This window comes from Solanum stenotomum, chromosome 6, assembly GCF_019186545.1.
Source record: "Solanum stenotomum isolate F172 chromosome 6, ASM1918654v1, whole genome shotgun sequence".
In the NCBI taxonomy this organism is placed as follows: Eukaryota; Viridiplantae; Streptophyta; class Magnoliopsida; order Solanales; family Solanaceae; genus Solanum; species Solanum stenotomum.
The window spans coordinates 61,225,878-61,250,522 of NC_064287.1; the positions used below are offsets into that span (position 1 = coordinate 61,225,878).

The following is a 24,645-nucleotide window of genomic DNA, read 5'->3' on the forward strand; positions in this document are numbered from 1 at the left end:
CTAGTGCGGAGGCCGAATATCGTGGGGTGGCGAATGTTGTCTCCGAGTCATGCTGGATTCGGAATCTTCTCTTGGAGTTACATTGTCCGATTAAAAAGGCTACTCTTGTTTATTGTGACAATGTTAGTGCTATTTATTTGTCAGGAAATCCAGTTCAACATCAACGAACAAAACACATAGAAATGGATATTCATTTTGTTCGAGAGAAGGTTGCACGTGGGGAAGTTCGAGTACTACATGTGCCTTCACGATATCAGATCGCGGATATCTTCACTAAAGGTCTTCCGCGGGTTTTATTTGAGGAATTTCGGGACAGTCTTAGCGTCCGTCGCCCTCCCACTACGACTGTGGGGGTGTGTTAAATATATAGTTTATAGATTGTTTTTAGTCAAAGGAGATAATTTCTCTAAGAATTATCTTCCTAGTTTATAGCTTCTGTTATACGTTTTTGGTGTAATTAGTTTCCTAGTTTGTAGCCTAGGATAGTGCTAATCTCTTGTATATATTTACTGTGAATAGCAATGAGAAGGGTACGGAAAATTCTACAAATCTTTCAGCAACATTCCATTACCTACTAACCTTCTACCTTAACCTCATCATCCCCCTACAAATTGCAAGATGAATAAAAATATAATAATTTACCAAACAAAAATGTTCCAAAAAGGGATAATCAATGAAAAAATTATGAGCAAACTGTACTTTTTTCTCTTCATTTAACATCATAAATATGGATCCCTATCTAAATAACGTGGGCCAGAGTCCAGTAACAGATCAGTTCAAAGAAGAAAAGGCCCAATTCCCACAGCAGGCCCATTTTGAAAAGAGATCCAGTCCAACATACTATCTGATGTAGCGGTTTCGGCTCTCTTATATTTTTTAAGAAATTATAAAAGATAGTGATATTATGTATAGCAAATATACAAGATACACATATTTTTGTATCTAAAATCTTTAGTAGTGAGCACTTTCTCAATAGAGACAACAACAAATATACATTTGACATATATACACCATATTTTTAGATGTTGGTTGCCCCATGCATACAATATACAATTTACATACATTTTTTATACAGTTGATCTGCATATATATTTTGAAAATACATGTATTGAATCCAGTTGACTATATATATAGTTGATGTCTTCATATACATCCCGTACATACACATACATATACAATTAAAATCAAATACCGTATGTGAATAAAAGAATTAATCTAAGTCCCAATCTATACGAAACATATTATTATATGTATACACACGCTAATACTGCTACTTATGAATTTTTCTTTGTATAATATGACCACATTATTTTAATAGTCATTAGTCAAATAATAATAATAATTAGTTATTATAATGTCGAAGATTTTTTCCAACTTCTAGTCTTCTACTTTGACGTCTATGTTTTCTACAATTTATTAGATAGGGCTCATCTGGAACAAAATGTAACTGGCCCAACACAATTTATTCAGGTTACAATTGTAGAATAAATGACATTTAATATGCAAATAAATATTTTTCGAATAACTTAAAATTGCGCTATACAATATTTGATTGTAACTTAATGTGTGTATATGTCTAGGGCCGTTCAAAACCGATAATCCAAATAGAAAAAAAGTTATTGTTTAACGGTTTTGATTGTTTTTTTTGTTATCGGGTTATTGATTCTTAACGGTTTGAGGTTTTTTCTTAACGGTTTGAGGTTTTGAAATTTGGTTTGTCACCTAATTTCTAAGTGATTTTCAATGATTTTTTTTGTCAAATCTTAACGGTTAAACCGATAACCGAACCGATAGCGATCAATAATCAATAACCGATAAGTCAATATCTTAATGGTTCTATAACGGTTTAGCATTTGTACAAACCGATAACCAATAAGTCAAACCGATAAACTTCAAAACCGAACCGAACTGACCGTGAGAGAAGATGGTTAGAGTTGCTCAAGGACTACGACATGAGTATCCTCTATCACCCAGGTAAGGCTAATGTTGTTGCTAATGCTTTGAGTAGGTTATCTATGGGAAGTACTCCCCATGTTGAGGAAGGCATGAAAGAACGGTCTAAGGAAGTTAATAGTTTTTAGATATATAAATATATCTTTTAAGTGTATACTTGTTATAAATTGTAAAATATCACTATGCTATGTAATTTTGTCGTATGTAGCCCCAGATCTTTAATTCGAGTATTTTTCATAGAAAAAGACGATGAATAACGAACCATAGTAAAAGGAAAGAATGGTTGTCATTTTTTTAATGCTTGTAAGATGAAGGGAGTGTTTATTCGAGAGTGTTTTACCTTTATATGAAATTTCAAAATACGATTTTGAATTTGAATTTAATTAAGTTCCAGTACACATATCAAATATATGAAGGTCAATGTTTTTAATTCAATAATTTGAATTGAGATATTAGAAATAAATAAAAACAAAGAGACCCATATTTCATTTATTGGATCCTTGTCGTGGATCCCTTATGATGTTTGACTAGAATACACTAACATAAAGGATGTCCATGTCCATTTCCATGTGCAACCTCAACCTAAGTCCTCTCATTTTTTAATTTATTTATATGTGTTAGTTACGAATTCATGTAAATTCAAAAAAAAATCTAACTTTTATAGTTTTATTTATGAGTGAAATTTATCAAATATTTATTATGATACTAATTATTGTTATAATAATAAATTTGAGACCGTTACAAGAATTCATTAAGTTTGAATCTTGTTTTTGTCTCTGGACTTCAGATAAACCGGATAGTGAACTTTAGAAATCTAATAAGAAGATCGAACAAAATACAAATGTAACACTTGAGATTTGAACCTCCTAAAGTAGTTTTTGCTAGTGATCTATATTCGAAAATTAAATGTGAAAACTTAAATAGAAACAAAACTAGAAATGGAGAAGAGTAAGAATAAATTCAAGTTTATTATATTTATTGTGTATTCTCAAGAATTTTAATCTCATCTTAGTATTTCAAGTATAAGACGGAAGGATATGTATTTGTATTAAAGACTGAATTCAAAACAAAGAGATACAACTTTTTCTTATAGCGTCTCGCAAAAGCTATCACTTACACCATTTGATTAGATCTAAAGTCGAAATCAAATCGAGTCACGATAAAAACGCAAGAGAAGACTCTCTTTTTAATTAAAATTATTATACAAAGTACATTAATCTTACTCAGTCTCTCCTTTTTTATATCTTTCATTTTTCATTCATCAGTCAAAATCCATCCCTTTTGAGTCACATGTAATTTGTCCATATATACACAGACAAGAAAAGAACAAAAAGAAAATATTATTTTAACACTATAATTTTCAAACAAAACATTTTCAATTGAAGGGGATAATTCATGCGGTGAGACAACCAAAGATTATAATAAAAAATTAGAGATTTCAGATTTGAGTTATGTGTATGAAGTTATATTCAGTAGAAAACTTTTTATTCTTTAAAATGAGAACTTTTTATGAGAATTTAGATTAGCAGGTCAAAATTGATACTCACCACAGAATATGAAAAAACTAAAGAATATAAATTTATCTTTAACAAATTCCGATAAACACGGCTTTTCTTTAATTATCTTCTTCCTTTAGCTAATTTTCGTATCATTAAAAAAAATGTAATACAAGAAAATTATAGTTACAAAAGTCCATTGGGTGGTTAGATTAGACAAACTAAATTAAGAAGCTTAAGGTGTTATTTGTCGGTTTAATATTAATTAATCCTCCACGTAGAACTCAATTTGCATTTCATTAATTAAAAAAAGAAATAATATGTGCATGAGCTTGTTCCTTTTTTAATTAGAAGTCTCGATTCGATTCATGGATATAATAAAAAAAATTTGATAGGAAGTGCTTTCCCTCGAATAAAGCGTACGTTCAAAGGAAAAAAACAAAACAAAAAACAATTAAAAAATAGCACATGTGAATCACTATCATAGTAAATGTTTGAAATTAATTTTGTTTGGAGAAGAAAATTAATTTGTTTGGAGAAATAGAACAAGTTGTTCTATTATATTATTTAAAGCTATTTTTGCTTTTGTATTTCTTATTCAATTATGCGTTTTACTTTTGAAAATGAAACAATTTTGAATCCCAAAATAAATGTTGGAAACTTTTCCCCCAAAATAAATCACTTTTTTTTCGATATAGGTAATTGAACTTATTTTGAGTTTGATTTATTTAAATATGTGTCATAAAGTTACACTTTGAGAGTGACACATTTTCTGTTAAAGGTGATTTCATTCTCGCGACTCAAACCTTAAATCTTTAATAAAATAAATAAGCAAAACGCTTATCATCCACCATAATCTTTTCGCTCCTTATTGTAATATATTGTATATAAGTATTTCTATTCTTCTGTTGATATAATTTAAATGATTCAATTTGTTAGTTATGGGCAACTGTGTTGTCTGCAAAACAACAAAAAATCTTTATTACTGTTTTTTTAAAAATAAATAAATATTTACAAAAAATATTTTTCTTCGTATCAAACACACCCCCACGAGATTTGTGTGTATAAATTATTTTTGGGAGTGTCTATTCTACCTGACCACGGGATGCAAATCGAGTCCTGAAGTCCTCTCCTTACAATCAAGTGGCTTGCAGCTCCTCATTTCTTAATTTACAGGGCATAGGAGGTCAAATTCTAGTTATTGTGAAAGTTATTGAATGAATCTATTTTATTCTAATTCAATCTAAAAAAATAAAATCACGTACGTTATATAGGATTTGAACCTGTAAATTACGATATTGGATTTTGGAGACCCACGTTCGACCAAACCGAAATAAAGGTTATGAAATAAAAGAGAAGATTAATGCAGATACAAAATAAACACAATATCCATCTCCTATAGATTAATAAAAATCTTCAAATTTCTTAAATTCTCAAATAATTGTCCTTTGCAGATATCTATACATATTTTATTACTGTTTTTTTTTCTTAAAAAATAAAATAATATAATTATGTATATGTAGATTAGATGTAAGCAAAAGGGAAACAATGGAGGGAGCACAAACTTTTGTTCTCCACTCATCCACTTGATAGCACTAGTACTAGTTATAATTGATGGCAATTGGTACTAGTTCTTTAGAGGTACTACTATTATAATGACTGTGATGCAACAGTGAGACTGTTTCTTTTCTTAACTAGATCGAAAGTCTTGATTTTAAGATTGGAGTATAAAAATATTTTAATAATGCAATATATAAGACTGCTTAAATAAATTAGAAATCTTGATTTTGAATCTTAAATATAAAAATATCTTTGATATGAAGTAGACATTTTTCTGAATGAATTATATGTCGTGCGAATTTAAATTAATTAAACTCCAATACTAACCCGAGTCAATCAAGAAAAAACAACAAAATAAGGGTTTACTTCAATGTCATTTCTACTATTGTCAAGTGGCCATCCAAACCAGTGGGTGAAACTTATTAAAATTATTGATGACAATTGGTACTAATTCTTTTGGTTGTAACTATCCTAATTGTACCTAAAAAAAAAACAATATACCAAGAAAAAAATAATCATTTGAATGTTCAACTCACTTATTTATTATTGTTTCACAAATACAATTCAATTTTCAATTTTATTACTAGTGGTAATTGTAACCGTTCAATTCCTTAGTGATATTGTTCACGTTTGACATAGTTCTGCACGATTTTAAAAGTTTATTTTAAATTTAAACCTGCACAATTTTAAAACATATTACTAAGGTCTAAAAAAACTTTGTTTCCTAATGTGTCAACATTTATCCATGTTTTGCCAATCTGATTAATTTACTTGGGATGCCTCATAGACCATCTTTAAAGACTTTAGTCTAAACTCATTTGAACACTAAATTTTGATCTATCACCGTCCAAGAATATTGCATACAAAATAANATATGTAGATTAGATGTAAGCAAAAGGGAAACAATGGAGGGAGCACAAACTTTTGTTCTCCACTCATCCACTTGATAGTACTAGTTATAATTGATGGCAATTGGTACTAGTTCTTTAGATGTACTACTACTATAATTACTACGATTCATCTGTTTCTTTTCTTAACTAGGTTGTGTCGAAAGTCTTGATTTTAAGTTAGCGTTTGGTCATAGATTTCCAAAGATTCTTGGCAAATATTATTTGGGTGAAATTTCACCATGTGTTTGGTCATAGTATTTGAGAAATATATTTCACTTTTTTAGAAAAATATGATTTATACCCATAAGTTTTAAAAACTATCAAAACTAACCATAAGTTTGTATTACAAGTCAATTGGATCTTCGTTGCAACAAATAACAAGTAGTGTCCTTGACACTAAAGCAATGTGATAGTTTGGAGTGAGTGCAACAAGTATCATTCCATACATCGTGAAGTAGACAAAACACATGACTTTGTTACCCTGAGTCGATTGCTCATCATTTTCATCAACAACCATATCATCACTTTCATATTCACTGAATATTTCATCACTACTTTGGTGTTCACGTAAAAAATTATGTAATACAATGCAAACAACTAGTATAGAGGGTGTTTTTGTAAAAGATAAAAGTTTGGTGTAAAATTTCAATTTTCAAAAGATCCCAAATAATGAGATTTGGCCCAAATACTAGAAAAAACTAGTATTTGGGAATTTGGGATATTTGCCAAAAATATTTGCCAAATAATGACAAATTGTATGGACAAACACTATATGCCAAATTTTTCCCTAAATATTATTTGGAAAATCTATGGCCAAACGGGCCCTAAGATTTGAGTATAAAAATATTTTAATAATACAATAGATGAAACTAGGGATGTGCAAAAACCGAACCGACCGATAAACCGAACCGAGAAAAGTGTTATTGGTTTATTGTTATTGGGTTAACGGTTTCTCAATGGTTTTATAAAAAAAAATTATCGGGTTATCAGTTCGGTATTGGTTTTCAATATTGGGTTATTGGGTAAACCGATAACCCATTAAGAGTTGAGACTATAGTAATTTACTACTTTTACATATACATACATATTAGTAAATATTAATCTCAATATCTTAATAGTTATGTCTTTGTCATCTAGCCATCAATTCATACTTCGTTGTGACTTTGAATTCACAATTTTACATTATACAAATCGTCAAAATTTAAAGTAAGAACCATATTCCTCTTGATTTCTATTTGTCTTACGCATGTATAGTTCTTTTCATGTTTGTTATTATTATTTATATTTTATGAGCTTTTGTAAAGTTACATTATTGTCTTGTCGTGACAAATTTATTAGAGAAATCATATATTTGTTTTATAAGCATTTTTTTATTGGTTAAACCGAAAACCAAACCATTAAGGACCAAAACCGATAAAAAATTATCTTATTGATTTAGCGTATTTGAAAACCGAAAACCGATAAACCGAACAGATAATACATAAAATCGAACCGAACAGACCGATGCACACCCCTAGATGAAACTGCTTAAATAGATTAGAAGTCTTGATTTTGAATCTTAAATATAAAAATATCTTTGATATGAAGCACATATTTTTCTGAATGAATTATATATCGCGCGAATTTAAATTAATTAAACTCCAATACTACCCGAGTCAATCAAGAAAAAACAACAAAATAAGGGTTTACTTCAATGTCATTTCTACTATTGTCAATTGGCCATCCAAACCAGTGGGTGAAACTTCTTAAAATTATTGATGACAATTGGTACTAATTCTTTTGGTTGTAACTATCCAATTGTACCTAAAAAAAAAATATATACCAAGAAAGAAAAATCATTTGGATGTTCAACTCACTTATTTATTATTGTTTCACAAATACAATTTAATTTTCAATTTTATTACTAGTGGTAATTGTACCGTTCAATTCCTTAGTGATATTGTTCACGTTTGACACAGTTCTGCACGATTTTAAAAGTTTATATTAAATTTAAACCTACACAATTTTAAAACATATTACTAAGATCTAAAAAAAAACTTTGTTTCCTAATGTGTCAACATTTATCCATGTTTTGCCGATGTGATTAATTACTTGGGATGCCTCGTAGACTATCTTTAAAGACTTTCGTCAAAACTTATTTGAACGCAAAATTTTGCTCTATCACCGTCCAAGAATATTGCATACAAAATAACACTAATATCATCTATAATAGCTCAACCCACCAATAATATTATTTGTCTTAAACTTTATGACAACACGATTTTAAAGCATGTTACTAAAGTATAAAACTTATTTTCTTAGGGAAAAGAGTTTGAAAAATACTTCAATTTGGTCTTACGATACCAAAACTTTATGGAGGACCTTTTACCCCCTGCACTATTTAATAGTGTGTTTTAAAGGTATATATGTGCCCACGTGGACACGTTACTATTTATAATTATGCAATATTTATGATGTCCACGTTGACACATATATACCTTTAAAATACACTATTAAATAGTGCAGGGTGATAAAAGGTCATTTCCAAAGTTTGATATCGTTACAACAATTTTGATCAAAATTCAGATATATTTTAGACCTTTTTCACTTTCTTATATGAACAACACTTTTTTCATACTTTTTAAATGTGATATTTGCCTATAATATCACAATAACATATATGCAAAAAAAAGAAGAAAAAAAGCTTTTCTATAAATACGAATTAGTAATAAAACCTTACACTCGTGTGGGCACACATCCCTAATATGGGACCTAATCTATTTTGTTCACATTTCTCCATCTTCATGTCCTCAAGAAATTATTTATGATAAATATAAAAAAAAAATATTAATCAGATATTTACACTAAATCAATAACAATATGATATTTTTCTTTCATACATATAATTTTTCATTACTTAACCACTATTTAGTGATGTTTTTTCTACTTTAGTTATATAGTCGTTTTGATCAAATTTTCAAAATATATTTGTTTCTGGGAAATGTTCTTTGTTATTTCTTGAGACTTGAGAGTAAGAAATAGTAAAATACTGCTTGACTAGTCTATTTGAAAATGACTTTTATCAATATTAAAATAATATTTTGTGTTTGACCAACATTTCAACATATTTTGAAAAAGAAAACTATTTTTTAAAACTGCTTCTACTATTACTTATATACACTTACTTTTTTCCTTGAAAACTTGGCCAAATACATTTTTTTTTTAAAATAATATCTTTTTGAAATAAAAAACACTTTTAACTTTGGCCAAAACACACTATTGGTCACTTTTAAAGTCAACAATTTGGTTCAATTTAATAACTCATTATCAGTACTATATTATCCAAATGCCCTTTCACTCATATCCCACCATTGAGTCTGCAATTTTCTCCACAAAAAAAATACATACAAATAAGTATTATTTTAATAAAAAAAATATTGTCCTAGATTAAATAACATTAGAAATTCAAGATGAAAATTAGGAGTATATTTTTTTAACTATCCTTTTATACTCCATCTTCTTAGATATAGTTTTTAATTTTTAATAAACTATATAATGCATTTATTGATATTTTTTATCAAGATAACACTAATAACCAGGCAAACAAAGAATACAATAATATAAAGACAAATATATATAACTCCAAAAAAAAAATCATAACATCATTATGCAGTAAACTTTTCCATCATTTTGGGGGCCTTTTTGTTGAAAAACATTATCCATGATAATTCATTAACAATATTTTGTGGTGCGTATTGTGTTATACCCCATCAAACGTACGTAATTTGAAAAAAATTGAAAGATGATTTGACAATATCATTGGAGTCGTTATACTTTGAGTGTGTACATGTATAATATCTCGCAAATTACATAGAAGATATAAATCACACTAGATAAATTAAACCCGAAGTAACGAGCTCGATTGAGAAGACGTTGACAGAGGGAGGGAGTCGATCCATATTCCCTCGCTTCCCTAATGGAGTCATCCTTATGAGCACAATTTATTTAATACAACTAATGGATTAAATAATTTTAGACAAGTTAATATTAATAATCAAATATAAAATAGAATAATTTGTATTTTTCAATTGAAATTATTATTCGTATTCCATTAACCAAACGATGGAAGTACATAGAACAATTATAATGGGTTACCCACAAAACCAAAGGTATAGGACCAACTCTACTTTAACTTCATTGTCCTATTTGTCCATGGATGGCCTTTGCCATCAATGTGTGAAACTCTCAATTGATGGAAATTATTGTACTAATTCATGTGGTTGTAAATAGGGAAAATTATGGAAATCCTATTACTTTACGAGTTTTATTAAATTTTAATGTGTTCAAATATATCTAGATATATGTATTTCGAGATACATGAGATTAAAATTAGATGTAATTTGTTTTAGCACACTATCTCCAAGTGTGTATCTGGTATGATTCACATATATTTGGGATACACGACTATCTCGTTCACTCTCATTCCCGTTTCGCTCGCCTTTCTCCTATTTTAATTACTTAATAGCAAAAATACATGTATTTAAATGTGTCTTCCTTAATATACGATAACAAATTATTAATTAATTGTAAGATACATAATTATTTAAAGGGTGTATATCTAATAATCAATCGAACCTTAAAATAGATCACATGAAAATTCCAAAAAAGGAAAAGAAGTAGGATAGTATGGGGTCATTTCTACACTTGTATGGGTTCCCAATCCAGTTTTTGGTAAAAAAAATAATTAAAAAAGTTATATTTTATTTTTTAAATATACCTTAGAAAAATGAAAATAATAATAATTCTAATAGAAGCAAAGAAAATAAATTTTATAATAAAATGATATCATTTTATATTGATCATCTCATTTTCATCCTTCGACACACCTTACCTTCGACCCCACATCGGAATTATTGATTAGTATTGGGATAATTAAGTTATCTCTATCAAAGGTAAAAATAATAATATAAAAATTAATCATCTTGAAATAAAACAATATAAATGACCGAAATTCTCATGCGTTCCCTCAAAATCCTTTTCTATTAAATAATAAAGTGGAGGGAGCATTTTTGTAAATAAAAAATGTATATTTAGAAATTGTGCAATGCGTGTATTATGTAATTATTATTGAACATGCATTTTACTTGGAAAAAAATTAAAATTTTATGAGTAAAAGTGAAATTTCTCCTAAAATTGATGTGAACCAGTTTTTAGACCTTGAATTTTTTTCTTTTAAGGATAGATAGATTTTCAAAATCGGATCCAAATTCTTTAACTAAACACTAGTTTAATTACCTTTTAAATTAGCTCATTTTTAAATCTTGAGTTTAAATATATATATCGAAAGAGTTTTATGACGCCATAACTTTACATCATATCAACATGAAATATATATAGTTCATCACATAATTATCACTTAATTAAAATGGTTAAGTGTATATATATTTACACTTTAACTTATAGTAACTATCATAGAATTATATTTCTTGTTTAAAAGTAAATTTGAAGTAGTAACGTTTGTTAGGAAATTGTTTCCTTTCACAAAACCTTTTTTTGAAAAAAAGTATTCCCAACAAACACTTTTCAGAAAGTTGGGCAAAAGTTTGTTAAAAGTCCAAACACAAACCAATATGTGAGAGCAAGGACGATTGAAGACAACAATTAAAAAAACGACGGTAAATCTTTCTTCATTCTTAATAAAAAAAAAGTAAGTCCGAGTCTTAGTAATAGAATCACTTTTTGATAGAAAGTATTTTACCTTTAAAGTAAGGATTTTTTCGCACAAAATCTGAATTAATCAGACTCAAAAACAAATATTGAATTCAAGATAAAAATACATATTAAAAGAAAGATGATTGAAGCAAGTCACTAGCTAACGTATGTCATGTTTAAATTGCTTCGGGGACTCCCTTTAAACTTTGTAGCCTTTGTATTACTAATTTAGGTTCTCTGTTTTCTTATTTGGTGTTCAATATTCATATCGAAACGAATGATTTTATCAAAAGTTTATGTTGGTTACCAATTTAAATTCAAGAAATAATGTTGGTGCTTAGTTTAAACACATTGTGCATGATTCATGAATAATGCATATATATTTTGACTTAGCATGACAAGGTAAGTTTAATGGATCATTTAAGGATGTAATGCAGTTGATGATGTTGCTTTTTTTTTAATCAAATGTTTTGATTTTGAGTTGTAAATATAAAAAATTTCTTTGGAGGGAGTGCTACCCCTGAAACGACTCTTATCCAATGTAAATTCAAATTAGTCGGACTCTAATATAAATATCAGACACCGAATAAGAAATAAATAATTAAAAAAGTAAGTTTAATGAAGGGGTTAAGTTAAATTTTTTTATCATAATTTCATTGTGTAAAGGATATATATATATATATATATATATATATACACACACTTTAGATAGGAGGTTATGTGACTCACATATTAGGATAGGAGATTAGTTAATTCGTTGAACTTTGTCTCGCTTATTCCTCTTTACTATTAATTATATTACTCGTGTGGTTTCTTTGTCCTTTCAGTTTGATTTTTATATATATATATATATATTGTTGTAGCTTGTTATGACGGTTGGTTAAGATGATTTGTCAGGTTGTCTGTAGTATTTTGCATTATTGTCTTAATTAATGTTATTTTCCATTATTCCACTGTTTCTTTTTGAGTCGAGGGCCTATTAGAAATTACCTCTACACTTAAGATAGTGATAATGTCTGCATACATCTTACTCTTTCAGATTCATTTTTGAGATAATTAATTTTAGGATAACTTATTTCTCAATTGAACAGTTCCTAACTATTTAATTCGGATCATATTTAAAAGTTATATTTTAAAATATTAGTCAAAATAAGAAACATGACAAATATTATGGAACGAAGAAAGAATATATGACTTGTTCAATTTAACTTTCCTTTATTGTTACTAATTCACTTGACAAAACAAACAAGCCCTTCCATCTCCTCTTACACTGTATTTCTCTATTTTTCCCCCTTTTTAATAATAACTTCTCTATATTGCCGGCGAAATTTGCCCGGAGATTTTGCCTGTTTTCCGATCACATCTCTCAGAGAGATTTGCTCAACAGTCTTCTTAATTAGCTCTCTCTTACTTTAAAGTTTTTGCTGTATACTTGAATTCCTCAACAACCCTTTTTACTTTTCAGTTTTTCCGGCTTTTTTTGGTATTGGTTTTGTGCTGAAATGAAAATAGCTGATTGGGTGAATTGTAAGAAATGTAGTTGAGCTGAAAAAGGGTGTTTTTTGGTGTGGGGTTTAGTTATTTTTCTGGGTTGTTTTGATTGCTGTTAAATTAAGCTAAAATATAGCTTGATTTCACTTTTCTGAGTGGAATTTGGGGAATAATTTTGGTCTTTGATGTATTTTTCATCTTTAATTTGTGAAGGGTGTTTGTGACGGAGAATTTTCTGTCGATGGAGGCTCGTAATTTTCATGGTCCAGTTGTGTCAAATATGGAGGTTGGTGGGAAGAAGAGTAGGGAGTGGGATTCGAATGATTGGGTGTGGGATGGTGATCGATTTACTGCTGAACCGTTGAATTCTCTGCCATCAGATTGTAGGAGTAAACAGCTGTTTCCTATAGGATCAGAGATTCCAGAAACTGCTACTGGAATCTTTAATGGTTTTTCATCTGGCGCAGGTGAATTGACATTAGGATTTGATGAACGGAGGAAGGAATTGGAGAAAAGGAGGCGGACGATTGTAATTGATGATGATGATGAGCAGAATGGTGAGGCTGGGTCTCTCAATTTGAAGCTTGGTGAACAGTTGTATCCTGTGATGGAAGGGGAAGTGGAAAAATGGGAAGGGAAGAATGGTAAAAAGACGAAAATTAGTGGGGTTTCATCGAATCGTGCTGTTTGTCAAGTGCAGGATTGTCGAGCTGATTTGAGCTGTGCTAAAGATTACCATCGACGACATAAAGTGTGTGAGGTGCATTCTAAAGCAGCAAAAGCTTTGGTTGGGAATGTTATGCAGCGTTTCTGTCAGCAGTGTAGTAGGTTAGTTTTTTAGTGGACATTTTGCATTTTGATGTGCTATTTGTTTTGTTATCTCTAGGTTATGAACCAGTTGAAATATTCTAATAAAATTAGAACCTTTGGAAACTGGATATATTATTTTTTCATATGACGAAAGATTTAGTTTGTTCCTTGTACTCTGATTATCGTGTTGTAGTATTGTAGTTTCTTTTCTGTTACTATCTGTGTTTCTTGTAGTTCCATTACTTCTTGTTGTAGATTATTTTTCCTTGAGCTGAGAGTCTATCGGAAACAACCTCTCTACCTCTTAGGTATGGGTAAGGCCTGCGCACACTCTAGAGCCCTCCCCAGACCCCACTTTAAGTGGGACTACACTGAGTATGATATTTTTAAATTTTGCGTCCATCTCATCTGAAAGGTGAAACTTTTAGAGAGGAGATAAATTTGATAACATATTCCTGGAAAATTGATCATGGTTTGATTGATATGATTACTTTTATCAGGTTTCATGTTCTCGAAGAGTTTGATGAGGGGAAGCGGAGCTGTCGTAGGCGTTTAGCTGGGCATAACAAACGAAGAAGAAAAACACATCCAGAAAATGTAGCTAATGGAGCCTCCGTGACTGATGAGGGGGGTAGCCACTACTTATTAATTAGTCTGCTGAGGATACTGGCCAATGTACAGTGTAAGTCCTTATATGAATTCCATGGTTTTCCTGCGCGATATATTCATTTCGTATGACAGAAGATGTTGGGCAAATTAATTAGGTGATAACATTTATATAATAAGGTGAGTTCTTTCACTGTATGGTGATTGGCTGAAGTGCTATTCTTTATGTGGTGCAAGAGGCTGAGAAAGAAAAGAATGTATAGTTATCCTTTGCCTGGTATAACAACGACTTGGTGAATGCAACGATGTGTATTCCATAACAGCAGTTTGTCTCTGGGAATAACAGTTGTTAAATCTAACTTATATTGGGTATTGCTTTTGGTGGCAGGAGAGTTGTTTGCATAAATTATATTAAGTTTGACTGGTTGAAACATCAGCACAGGTTCTTACTACCTAGTTTAGATGTTCTGTTATATCTAAAGGCTACACATGACATAGGGCATTGAGTCATGGACTATGTTGCTCGTACTCTTCAAAAATATTGACGGGTGCATGTCAGATTCTCCAAAGTGGTGCATTTTTGGAGTATCCGACACAAGAGCAGCAACATTTTTGGAGAGTCCTAGCAATATAGGTCAGAGATTAACAGCTGAATAATTGATGGCCATTAAAATAAATCTTGGTGGAAATTATCTATTGATGCTTCTCTACTAGAACTTTAGCGACCAATACGTTTGGACTAGAACAACTGTTTTGGCATGTTTTATTCTCCAACAAGCTTTTGGGTTCCAGTGTTCCACAAGAATCATGATAATGTATAGGCACATAGATACTTATTTAGAGATTTTGCTTTAAATGAGTTGGAGGAGTTACTTTCTGGCTTCCTCTCATTGTGAAATGCAGTCAATAGCTCGGAGCAAACTAAAGACCAGGATCTATTGTCACATCTGCTGAGAAACTTAGCTAGTCTGGCTGGTACAGCTAATGAGAGGAACACATCGAGCTTGTTGCCTGCACCTTTAGATCTGCAAAACACAGGGACATCTATGGAGGCTCCAAAAGAGGTCTGCACTAGATCCAAAAATTGATAAAACCCTTTCTCCCTTCAGCTTCTGATTGGATTAATTTGCAGGACTCTCTTAGGCCTAATGGGAATTGTTTGACTAAACCTGCATCAGAAGTGACAGAGAAGAGAATGGACACGGGCACGAGTGATGCTGAACGTGGAATTTCACAAAATCCTCGTGCTTCACAGCCTGAGACTATGTGTTGTAGAAAAGAGAGCTTACCTATCAATGCAAATGCCCCAGTCACCACATCTGCACCGTTGAAGCTAAATATTGATTTGAATAACATCTATGATGATTCTCAAGGTGGCATTCAAAAGTTGCAGAATTTTGGTGCCTTTGCAAACCCAGGGGCTGGATCTTCTGGCCGTCCTCTATGGATAAGTCATGACCCTCACAAGTCAAACTCCACAAGGACAAGTTGGAACTCAGGATCCACCTCATCCCTTTCACCATCTAGTTCAAGTGGAGAGGCTCAGGTATGTGTTTTTTGTTTTCTCTCGGTGTTTACCATTGTACTTATATGCAATTTGTTTAGCTAACAGACATGTTTATTTGGAGTGCTGATCTTTAGCATCTAATTTGTTCGGGTAGTAGTTCTCAGAATTTTCTCCTGTTTTCTCTCCTTTCTTTATGAAGTACATTTGCAGCTGTAACATCCACATTATTGTTTTATTTGTCTTTTGCATGTTTTTTTTTTGGGTAGGAGGAATGAATTGTTGTCTTAATGTACTTAGAGCAAGTTTTTAGGACTGAGTTGTTAACAGAAGGGCCTATGGTGCTATGTCTGAAATTTCTGAGTATCACAATACTACAAACAAAATTAATCCAAGGAGGACGTTCTAACATGGCCCAGACTTGAGGGCTGTCACACCCCAAAGTAGAAGGGAGGTACTGACACCTGATACCTTAATCTTAGCATCAACCGACTTACCACATTCTATGCATGGACAGAATCATAACAATATGAACACATTTCACACATCTTGCAACCAATAGCCTAAATGTTTGAAATATCTTAGAACACCATAAATTCAAAAATAGTCATTCATACATACGATCTGAAACTTAAAAAAGATCAAAACATAAGTTGAACCCACTACGTCTATGGAGCTTCTATGACATCACGTATGAAAGAATGCTCCGGACACCCCCTCTCCCAAAGAGATGATAAAAGACTAGCCACCACGATCATGAAGTGGGCCTCGTCCAAACACTTACATGAACTGAACAACCACCATATGTACATCATGGTGTTCAATCTATGCCTGACCAGCTAGGCCGTATGGTTTCTATGTGGGAGTTTGCTAGCAATATAAATGACCATTAGACTACATTACTACACCAGTCAATGTAGTTTCTAGGCATTGAATCTGTAAGTTCTAATACCCTGTTTGAATCTTATGCCCCTTGCATAGTTTTCCTATTTTTCTTGTTCCGTAGGTTTCCATCAACTCCGAATCGCTTTAGACTTCATACAAATAATCTGCCAATCGTATTTCCATCATTTCAATACATTGAACCATTTATGTAACACACAATTTAAGCACAACTTGAGCTTAAATGCATCCTAAAATTTCTGGAGCGCTACACTCCATCATATATTTGTACAAAAGGTGGACAACATGTTATAGAATGATAAGTGTTTGTTTTAGATTCATTTCTTTTTGTTTTGACAGAAAGGTTAGTTTTATTGATGAACCAGTAGTAAGATGGTGCTGCAATGTTACATCCAAAAACCAAAAACCAAAAAATCCCTTCCAATTATGCACTCCAATTTGCTTTCCAGAGAAGCCCAAGACATAAATAAGACCAGTTTTGATGATATATCTTGAAATTGAAAACCATGACTCTAGTAGGCTTCTGTCATGGTTGTTCTCAACTATGCATTAAATTCCAGTTAGTAAAGTAGCCTAATAATACTTTCAGCGATCAGCACTTGCACTTCTCCTTCAAAATTGGCTGCCTGTAATCCTAACCAGGATTCACCACTTCCACAAAATATGGTAAGATTGATCCTAACCAGGATTCAGTACTTCCACGAAATATGGTAAGATTATGATGTTGACTTATCCAATCTGCCCTGCTGTATAGACACATTCCATAAGTTTCTCCAATGTTGAGCAAAATTAATCTGTATTTGCCCACCACTACGATGTTCCATAAGTATGCTCTTCCGAGCTCTATCAGCCGTCTGTCATACAGGCTGCTGAATTTACTTGTGAGATATGCAATTGGACCGTTCCTTTGTCACGTGAACTGCTGGCTGCGAGATATGTGATTTGCAGTAAAATCCATTCTCTTAGAGAAACATTTGGTTTGATTGTATTTTTGGTAAAACAAAAAAATATTGTTGATGTTTGGTAAATAAGTTTTTCGAGTTTGAATCAATGTGTTTTTATCATTAGATTGCTCTAGGCTGTTTGTGCCTGTAGGGCTAGTCAGATACCGAGAAGAAATGTTCAGTGAGTTTGATTGCTAACAATTGATGCATCAATGTATAAATATGGTTTGTCTCTTAAATACAAGATTGTGACTAATTTTCAGAGTCGAACGGATCGTATTGTCTTTAAACTTTTTGGGAAAGATCCTGGTGAAATTCCCACAGGCTTGCGGAAGCAGGTATTTTGGTTCTCTTGCTATAATATGCTTCTATGGAAGTGTTCTCGTATTTCTTTCATCTCAATATGAAACCCAACCTTCTCTATTCCTGGACAATCTGCAGGTTCTTGATTGGCTATCACACAGTCCTACAGATATTGAAAGCTATATTAGACCTGGTTGTATTATATTAACAATATATCTTCGGATGGATAAACCCATATGGGAGGAGGTAACTTTTTTTTTCCTAAGAAATCTATCACTTCATTTTCTGAGAGGAACAATGGATCAACAAAAGTTCTATCTGGGTTTGTTAATTCAAAATAAAGGGAAAGGAAAGAGAAATCATGTTGGCCAGAGTGGACATTAAATTTCATGATACTTGAAATGATGGTATTACTTTAGTTATCCCTTAAAGTTGTGTTTTATATGAGCTATTTGTAGTACTTTTAATGAAATGAAACTAGCAAATTAAATTTACTCAGGCCACACATCTGCTCTTTCCTTTTCCTTTTCTGTTTCCTTATGTTCCGTTAAGGTTTTAATCTAACAAGTGTTGCACCTAATTGTTTTCCCTTTGCAGCTTTATTGTGATCTTAACTCTAGTTTGAGGAAACTTCTTAATGCATCCGCTGGTTCATTTTGGCGAACTGGATGGGTTTATTCTAGGGTGAAGGATCGAGTGGCATTTTTGTTTAATGGTATATTTGCATCTGTCATTGTATCCTTTCTTGATCCATGTTCTCTCCTGTCATGTCTTTTTATCCACAGTTACGCCTCTGATATGAACATCAAGTCTTTGTTTCTGTACTACAGGGCAGGTTGTTCTGGACACTCCCTTGCCAAGCCATAGAAGCTGTGGGATATCAATCATCAAACCTATAGCAGTTTGTGCCTCTGAAAGAGTTCAATTTTTGGTCAAAGGCTTTAACCTATCTCGTCCCACTACAAGGTACCTTTGATATTTGTTTGATCCTAAAGGCATTTTCCTTTTTCTATTGATCTCTGCTTAGCTGGTTGGAGCATGTTGAGCTAGTTAATTGATTCTTGGTTTGTCTCCACCTTCCGTTTAGGTTACTATGTGCCATGGAAGGGAAATATCTCGTTCAGGGGAATTGTATTGATATGGTGGTAGGAGCTGATTCTTGTATGGACCATAATGAGATCCAGTCCCTTAGTTTTCCTTGTACAGTGCCAAATGCTACTGGAAGAGGGTTCATTGAGGTGATTTTTTTTCTCCTTAATGCTTATTCTTTTCCCTATCCCGGAGCAATCCTGTTTGGATTATTGTGAATGGAATTTGATGCTCGTTGGCTTGCTGATGACTCTCAGTTTTATGTTATAAGTAAATTCATTGAAGATTCAAGGAGAAGGATCAACTTTTGGTCTCTATGTGCACAGTAAACCTAGGCTTGGGTTGATAAAATATAAATGTATAAACCTATCAGGAAAAAAGAAAAAGGAAAATCTATTTGTTTTTACCTCATTGGAACATGCAAACTATTATATACTCTTATTTTTGGTTGGACCCCCTGTTACCACCATGTGTTGCTTTTCATTAGATCACAGATTCTGGTTCATACTTCAGGTATGTAGTTACCTGATAAAGTAGATTGTCTGAGTAAATCCTTATATCTCAATCTCCTTTTTCTGCATAAAATTAACTATATTGGATACACTTTATTCTATTTCTGAAATGTAGGTTCATTATCTTTGACAGGTTGAGGACCATGGTCTTAGCAGCAACTTCTTCCCATTTATAGTTGCAGAGAAAGAAGTTTGTTCTGAGATTCGTACATTGGAGAGCATTATCGAGGTTGCTAAAATGGCCGATGGTTTTCTGCGAGGAACTGAAGAATTTCAAGCCAGGGACCAAGCTCTGGACTTTTTACATGAACTCGGTTGGCTGCTTCATAGAAGCCATTTGAAATTTAGAGTGGGTTCTGGTGCCAGCTTGAATCTTTTCCCTTTTCAGAGATTCCATCGGCTTATAGATTTCTCCATTGACCATGACTGGTGTGCTGTAGTAAAGAAACTGTTGGATGTCTTCTTCAATGGCGTTGTGGATGTAGGAATACAGTCATCACTTGACATTCCATTGCAGGAGGTTGGCATCCTTCATCGAGCTGTGAGGAGAAAGTGCAGATCTATGGTAGATGTCCTCTTGAAATATCATCATCATGGAGCTTTTGACAAATCAGGACTACAAAAGCAAGAAGATGATCGTGGCTATTTATTTAGACCTGATGCAGTGGGTCCTGGGGGTTTGACTCCACTTCATGTTGTTGCTAGTCTTGCTGGCTATGAGAATATTTTGGATGCTTTAATTGATGATCCAGGACAGGTATATTTTCCTTTTTCTATTATGTGCATTTGGGTCTTTTGCAATGAAAATAGACGGTCCCCTCAATCCACAGAAAGGTGTGGTTTTGTGTGTGTGGGACTGGAGCACGATAAGATCAGCAATAGCCTTCAGTCTTTTCCTTGTTATCAGGATTGATATATTAGCACTCTAATCCAGGGTGGCTCTAGAAATCTGAGTATTTAAGTATTGGCAGCCCCTCCCTGACAATATGTACTTTGGTTACTGTAACGGGACTTGACCACCTGAACCAAGATACCTCTGCGAAATTCACTTCTCGATGGACCTTTTGATATGTTCCAACCTCTAAGAAGAAGTATGCATAGCTTTTTGTGCTCTTCACTTGAGCTAATTAGGATGTATGATGTGACCTAGTTGGGTTTATCATCATTGCCTTAACAATTGAGGAGCAAAAACACTCATGCAGTTAGGGGTCATTTGGTTGGAGGTATTACGAGAACTAGTACAACCATGAATAATACGCATTAAGTAATACAATCATCTATGTATTATTTATACAAGATTAGAATGTGGAGTAAGAATGCGCTTGTTCGCAATACGGAGACAAAAATGCCCTTAAATTGTGGAGGACTCCTAACCAGGGGCGGACCCACGTGGGTTCTAGGGGGGTCACCCGAACCCCCTGACAAAAAAATACATTGTATATAGAAGGTAAATTTTGTGTATTTATGTGGATATATATATTTTGAACCCCCTTAAAGACAGAGAAACTGATAGCTCAGTGGCAGGTCCCCTTGAAATTAAGCTTCATGTCGCGCGTTCGAATCCTTGTGTTAGTGTTTTATTTTTTTCCTCTCTTAGTTTCAATTTTTTTTTTTTTTAAATTTTCAGTTCCGTTTTTCACTTTTTTAATTTTATTTTATAAACATGCTAAAAGTGTGGTTTTAAACCCAAAAAAAATCAAGGGTCTGCCACTAAAACTATATACTACTACTTTCTTGAAATTTTGTTTTGTCGGCTTATTTACACGTTTATACTTTTATTTTTCGAACCCCCTAACGAAAATCCTGGGTCCGCCATTGCTCCTAACTCTGTAAATTGTGCTTGCTCCGACTTAGTGCTAGACTATTTTTCCTTTATCAATATGATCACAATTTACCTGTTTAAAGAAAACAAAGATGCCTTTAGAGTAGATAATCCTTACAAAGTATTCCAGATATTATTACTCATCATATTACAATCCCTACATTATTATTCACCGTGTAATTATCCATTTATTATTATAATACCGTACAAACAACTCCTACATTATAATTTCCGCATAACTAGCATGTAAACCAAATGACCCCCTATTAGTTCATAAATACACATCCTTGCTTTCCCTGAATAAGGGACTTCAACTGTTTTCTCTTTTCTAAACTATGACTTCTCTTTGCAGTTTAGAGTATTTTTCTGCAACCTGCTCTTTCTTAGGCTTTAGTTTTTGAGTAAATATGTCTCTGTAACTTGCTTCAAGGTTATGGTCATGAGTGTTTTGTTGGAATGTGTGACCATCTCATTAAAAGCTTAAACCATTAGAGAGAGCACACTTTTACTATTTAATTGTATTCTCAACACATCTCCTCATGCGCGGCCTTGATTCTTTTTCATGAGCCAAGCATGTGGAAATTCTTTTAATAATGGGTGGTGGTAAGATTCTAAACACATCCCCTCACGTGCGGCCGCCAAGCACGTAGAAATTCTTTTTGATACCATGTTGAAGTGTGTGACGCACTGTTGTGAAAGGCGATCACCTCGTTGCCAATGGCGAGAGGCGAGGTGACCCTTCATCGCCTTTTAGCTTTGTGGCGAGGCGATCTTCCAAAGGCGACAAAAGGCGAGAGGTGAGAGGCAAGAAAAGTGAGAAAGGCGTCGCCTTTTGTATTTTCTTAAAAAAAGGCGACCAATTTTGGGTTTNCCGCCAAGCACGTAGAAATTCTTTTTGATACCATGTTGAAGTGTGTGACGCACTGTTGTGAAAGGTGATCACCTCGTTGCCAATGGCGAGAGGCGAGGCGACCCTTCATCGCCTTTTAGCTTTGTGGCGAGGCGATCTTCCAAAGGCGACGCCATGGCGACAAAAGGCGAGAGGTGAGAGCAAGAAAAGCGAGAAAGGCGTCGCCTTTTGTATTTTCTTAAAAAAAGACTACCAATTTTGGGTTTTAAAAGTTAAAAGGTAATTTTAGGGTTTACGACTAGACTCCTCCGGTGACCAACCAAACTTTTCCGGCTACTCCAAAGTCCAATTCTACCTCTGTTTTGACTTTTGTTTTGTTTTTTTCTCATTCAAATTCTAGACTTTTAGTATGTACGGTCTATTTTCAGTTTTTTTCAGTTTCTGAATTAAAATATTTGTGCTATTGAGATTTTGATTATTTACATATGCAATTAAATATTTTAATTTTTTGGTAAATTGGTGCCGCAATTCAAAAAGGCGCTCGCCTTTTATCGCCTTTCGCCATTTAAAACACTGGCTTGACCATTTCATCTAAAAGCTTAAGCTATTAGAGAGAGCACACTTTTATAATTTTAATGTATTCTCAACATGTTCAATTGCTGAATAAGAGGCACTCTAGTATATTCATGTACACAAGGATGCTTGTGTTGTAGATCTTTCCTTGTTTTATTTTCTGGTTCCATTGTTTGGAAAGAAATGAGTTAGGCAGGTGTTTCAAGGAGCTCATGAATGATAATTGTTTTCTTCAGGTGGGAATTGAAGCTTGGAAAAGTGCCCGTGACAGTACCGGACTGACACCCAATGATTATGCATGCCTGCGAGGCCATTACTCATACGTCCATATGGTCCAGAAAAAAATCAATCAGAAACCAGGTGACGGACATGTTGTTCTTGATATCCCTGTTTCGTTGTTGGATAGCAATCTCAAGCAGAAACTATCAGATGGTCATAGGTCGGTAAAAGTAACTAGCTTTCAAACTGAGAAGTCTTTAGGGAAACCAATTCACCGACAATGCAAACAGTGCAAACAGAAATTATCTTATGGAAACTCAGGAACATCACTTGTATACAAACCGGCAATGCTTTCAATGGTTGCAATTGCTGCTATCTGTGTTTGTGTAGCTTTGCTATTCAAAAGTTCACCGGAGGTTCTTTATTCGTTCAGACCCTTCAGATGGGAGCTGCTGAAGTATGGCTCCATCTAAAATAAGGTATAGCCTTATGTTTTAAGAAGATAATATAGAAATGCCATGGCTTGTTTTTTCTTCTGAATTAATATGCCACGATATAATTGGGAGAGCTCCAACTCTGTATATTTATTTTGTCTAATTTATCATAATATTATACATAAGAAGCTTTAACTGCAAATAGGAAATTTATTCTTTTTATAAGTTGATAGCACTACTTGAACAGGACTGGCCACTGGGTTTGTAGTCGTGGACGCCTCAGATCTGACCCCGAATATGTTGTGTGAGATGAGTAAATTGCTTTGTATTTTAACTATATGGACTGCTAAATGTCTGCATCTATGGTTTGAGCACACATTTTTCTTGCTATATTGATCTTCCTTAGCTAGTTAGCTTCCACTTAGGTAAAATCTGGACAAGTTATTACATTTTTCATCAACATTGTTTCTTTTTAGCTGTTCTTTATTTGTCTTTGTATAGTTTTTTAGGAGTCCGGAGCCTAAAGGGCAAAAAAAATTGACAAAAATTTTAAAAGGCCACATTTAATTTTTTTCTAACCAAAAGGGCTAAATCGCCGCTGACGCAGCGATTTAGCTTTGACGCTATTAACAGATCAAAATCTGGCAGCGATTTTGTCCAATTTTTATTTTAATTAATATTTTTTGTTAAATTGGCAGCGATATTTATAAAAAAAATATTAAGAAAAAATTTCCACCAAAAAGGCAGCGTTTTCTAAAAAATATAAATTTTTAGTCATTTTGATGTCGACTAGTTGGCAGAATAAATTCCACCAAAAATCTGCCATGCGGGGATTTTTTTAAAAAAAGGAATAACGCTGCAACAACAACAATTTTGAAAAAAAAATAAAATAACAAAAATCGCTGCCATGGCAGCGATTTCTAAATAATTTTTTTTTTTTGCAAAAACGCTGCACGGGCAGCGATTTTCTGAAAAAAAAATAAAATTGGACAAAA

General features: G+C 32.8%; 1 protein-coding gene across 1 annotated transcript; it reads left to right on the forward strand.

Moving 5' to 3' along the window:
- The first annotated feature begins 12,857 nt into the window (after positions 1 to 12,857).
- LOC125866615 (squamosa promoter-binding-like protein 1) lies at positions 12,858 to 23,859 on the forward strand. The gene is made up of 11 exons (XM_049546896.1): positions 12,858 to 13,909; positions 14,392 to 14,573; positions 15,401 to 15,561; positions 15,630 to 16,043; positions 18,112 to 18,186; positions 18,290 to 18,397; positions 18,749 to 18,866; positions 18,982 to 19,117; positions 19,239 to 19,389; positions 19,886 to 20,509; positions 23,234 to 23,859. Exons 1-11 carry the CDS (start codon positions 13,323 to 13,325, stop codon positions 23,687 to 23,689), a joined length of 3,012 nt encoding a protein of 1,003 aa, XP_049402853.1. The 5' UTR covers positions 12,858 to 13,322; the 3' UTR covers positions 23,690 to 23,859.
- Positions 23,860 to 24,645: the final 786 nt, after the last annotated feature.

Coding starts and splice junctions, on each gene's coding strand:
- LOC125866615 (XM_049546896.1), top strand. CDS start 13,323: ATGGAGGCTCGTAATTTTCATGGTCCAGTTGTGTCAAATATGGAGGTT. Junction 14,574..15,400: donor GATACTGGCCAATGTACAGT/GTAAGTCCTTAT, acceptor TGTGAAATGCAG/TCAATAGCTCGGAGCAAACT. Junction 20,510..23,233: donor TAATTGATGATCCAGGACAG/GTATATTTTCCT, acceptor TGTTTTCTTCAG/GTGGGAATTGAAGCTTGGAA.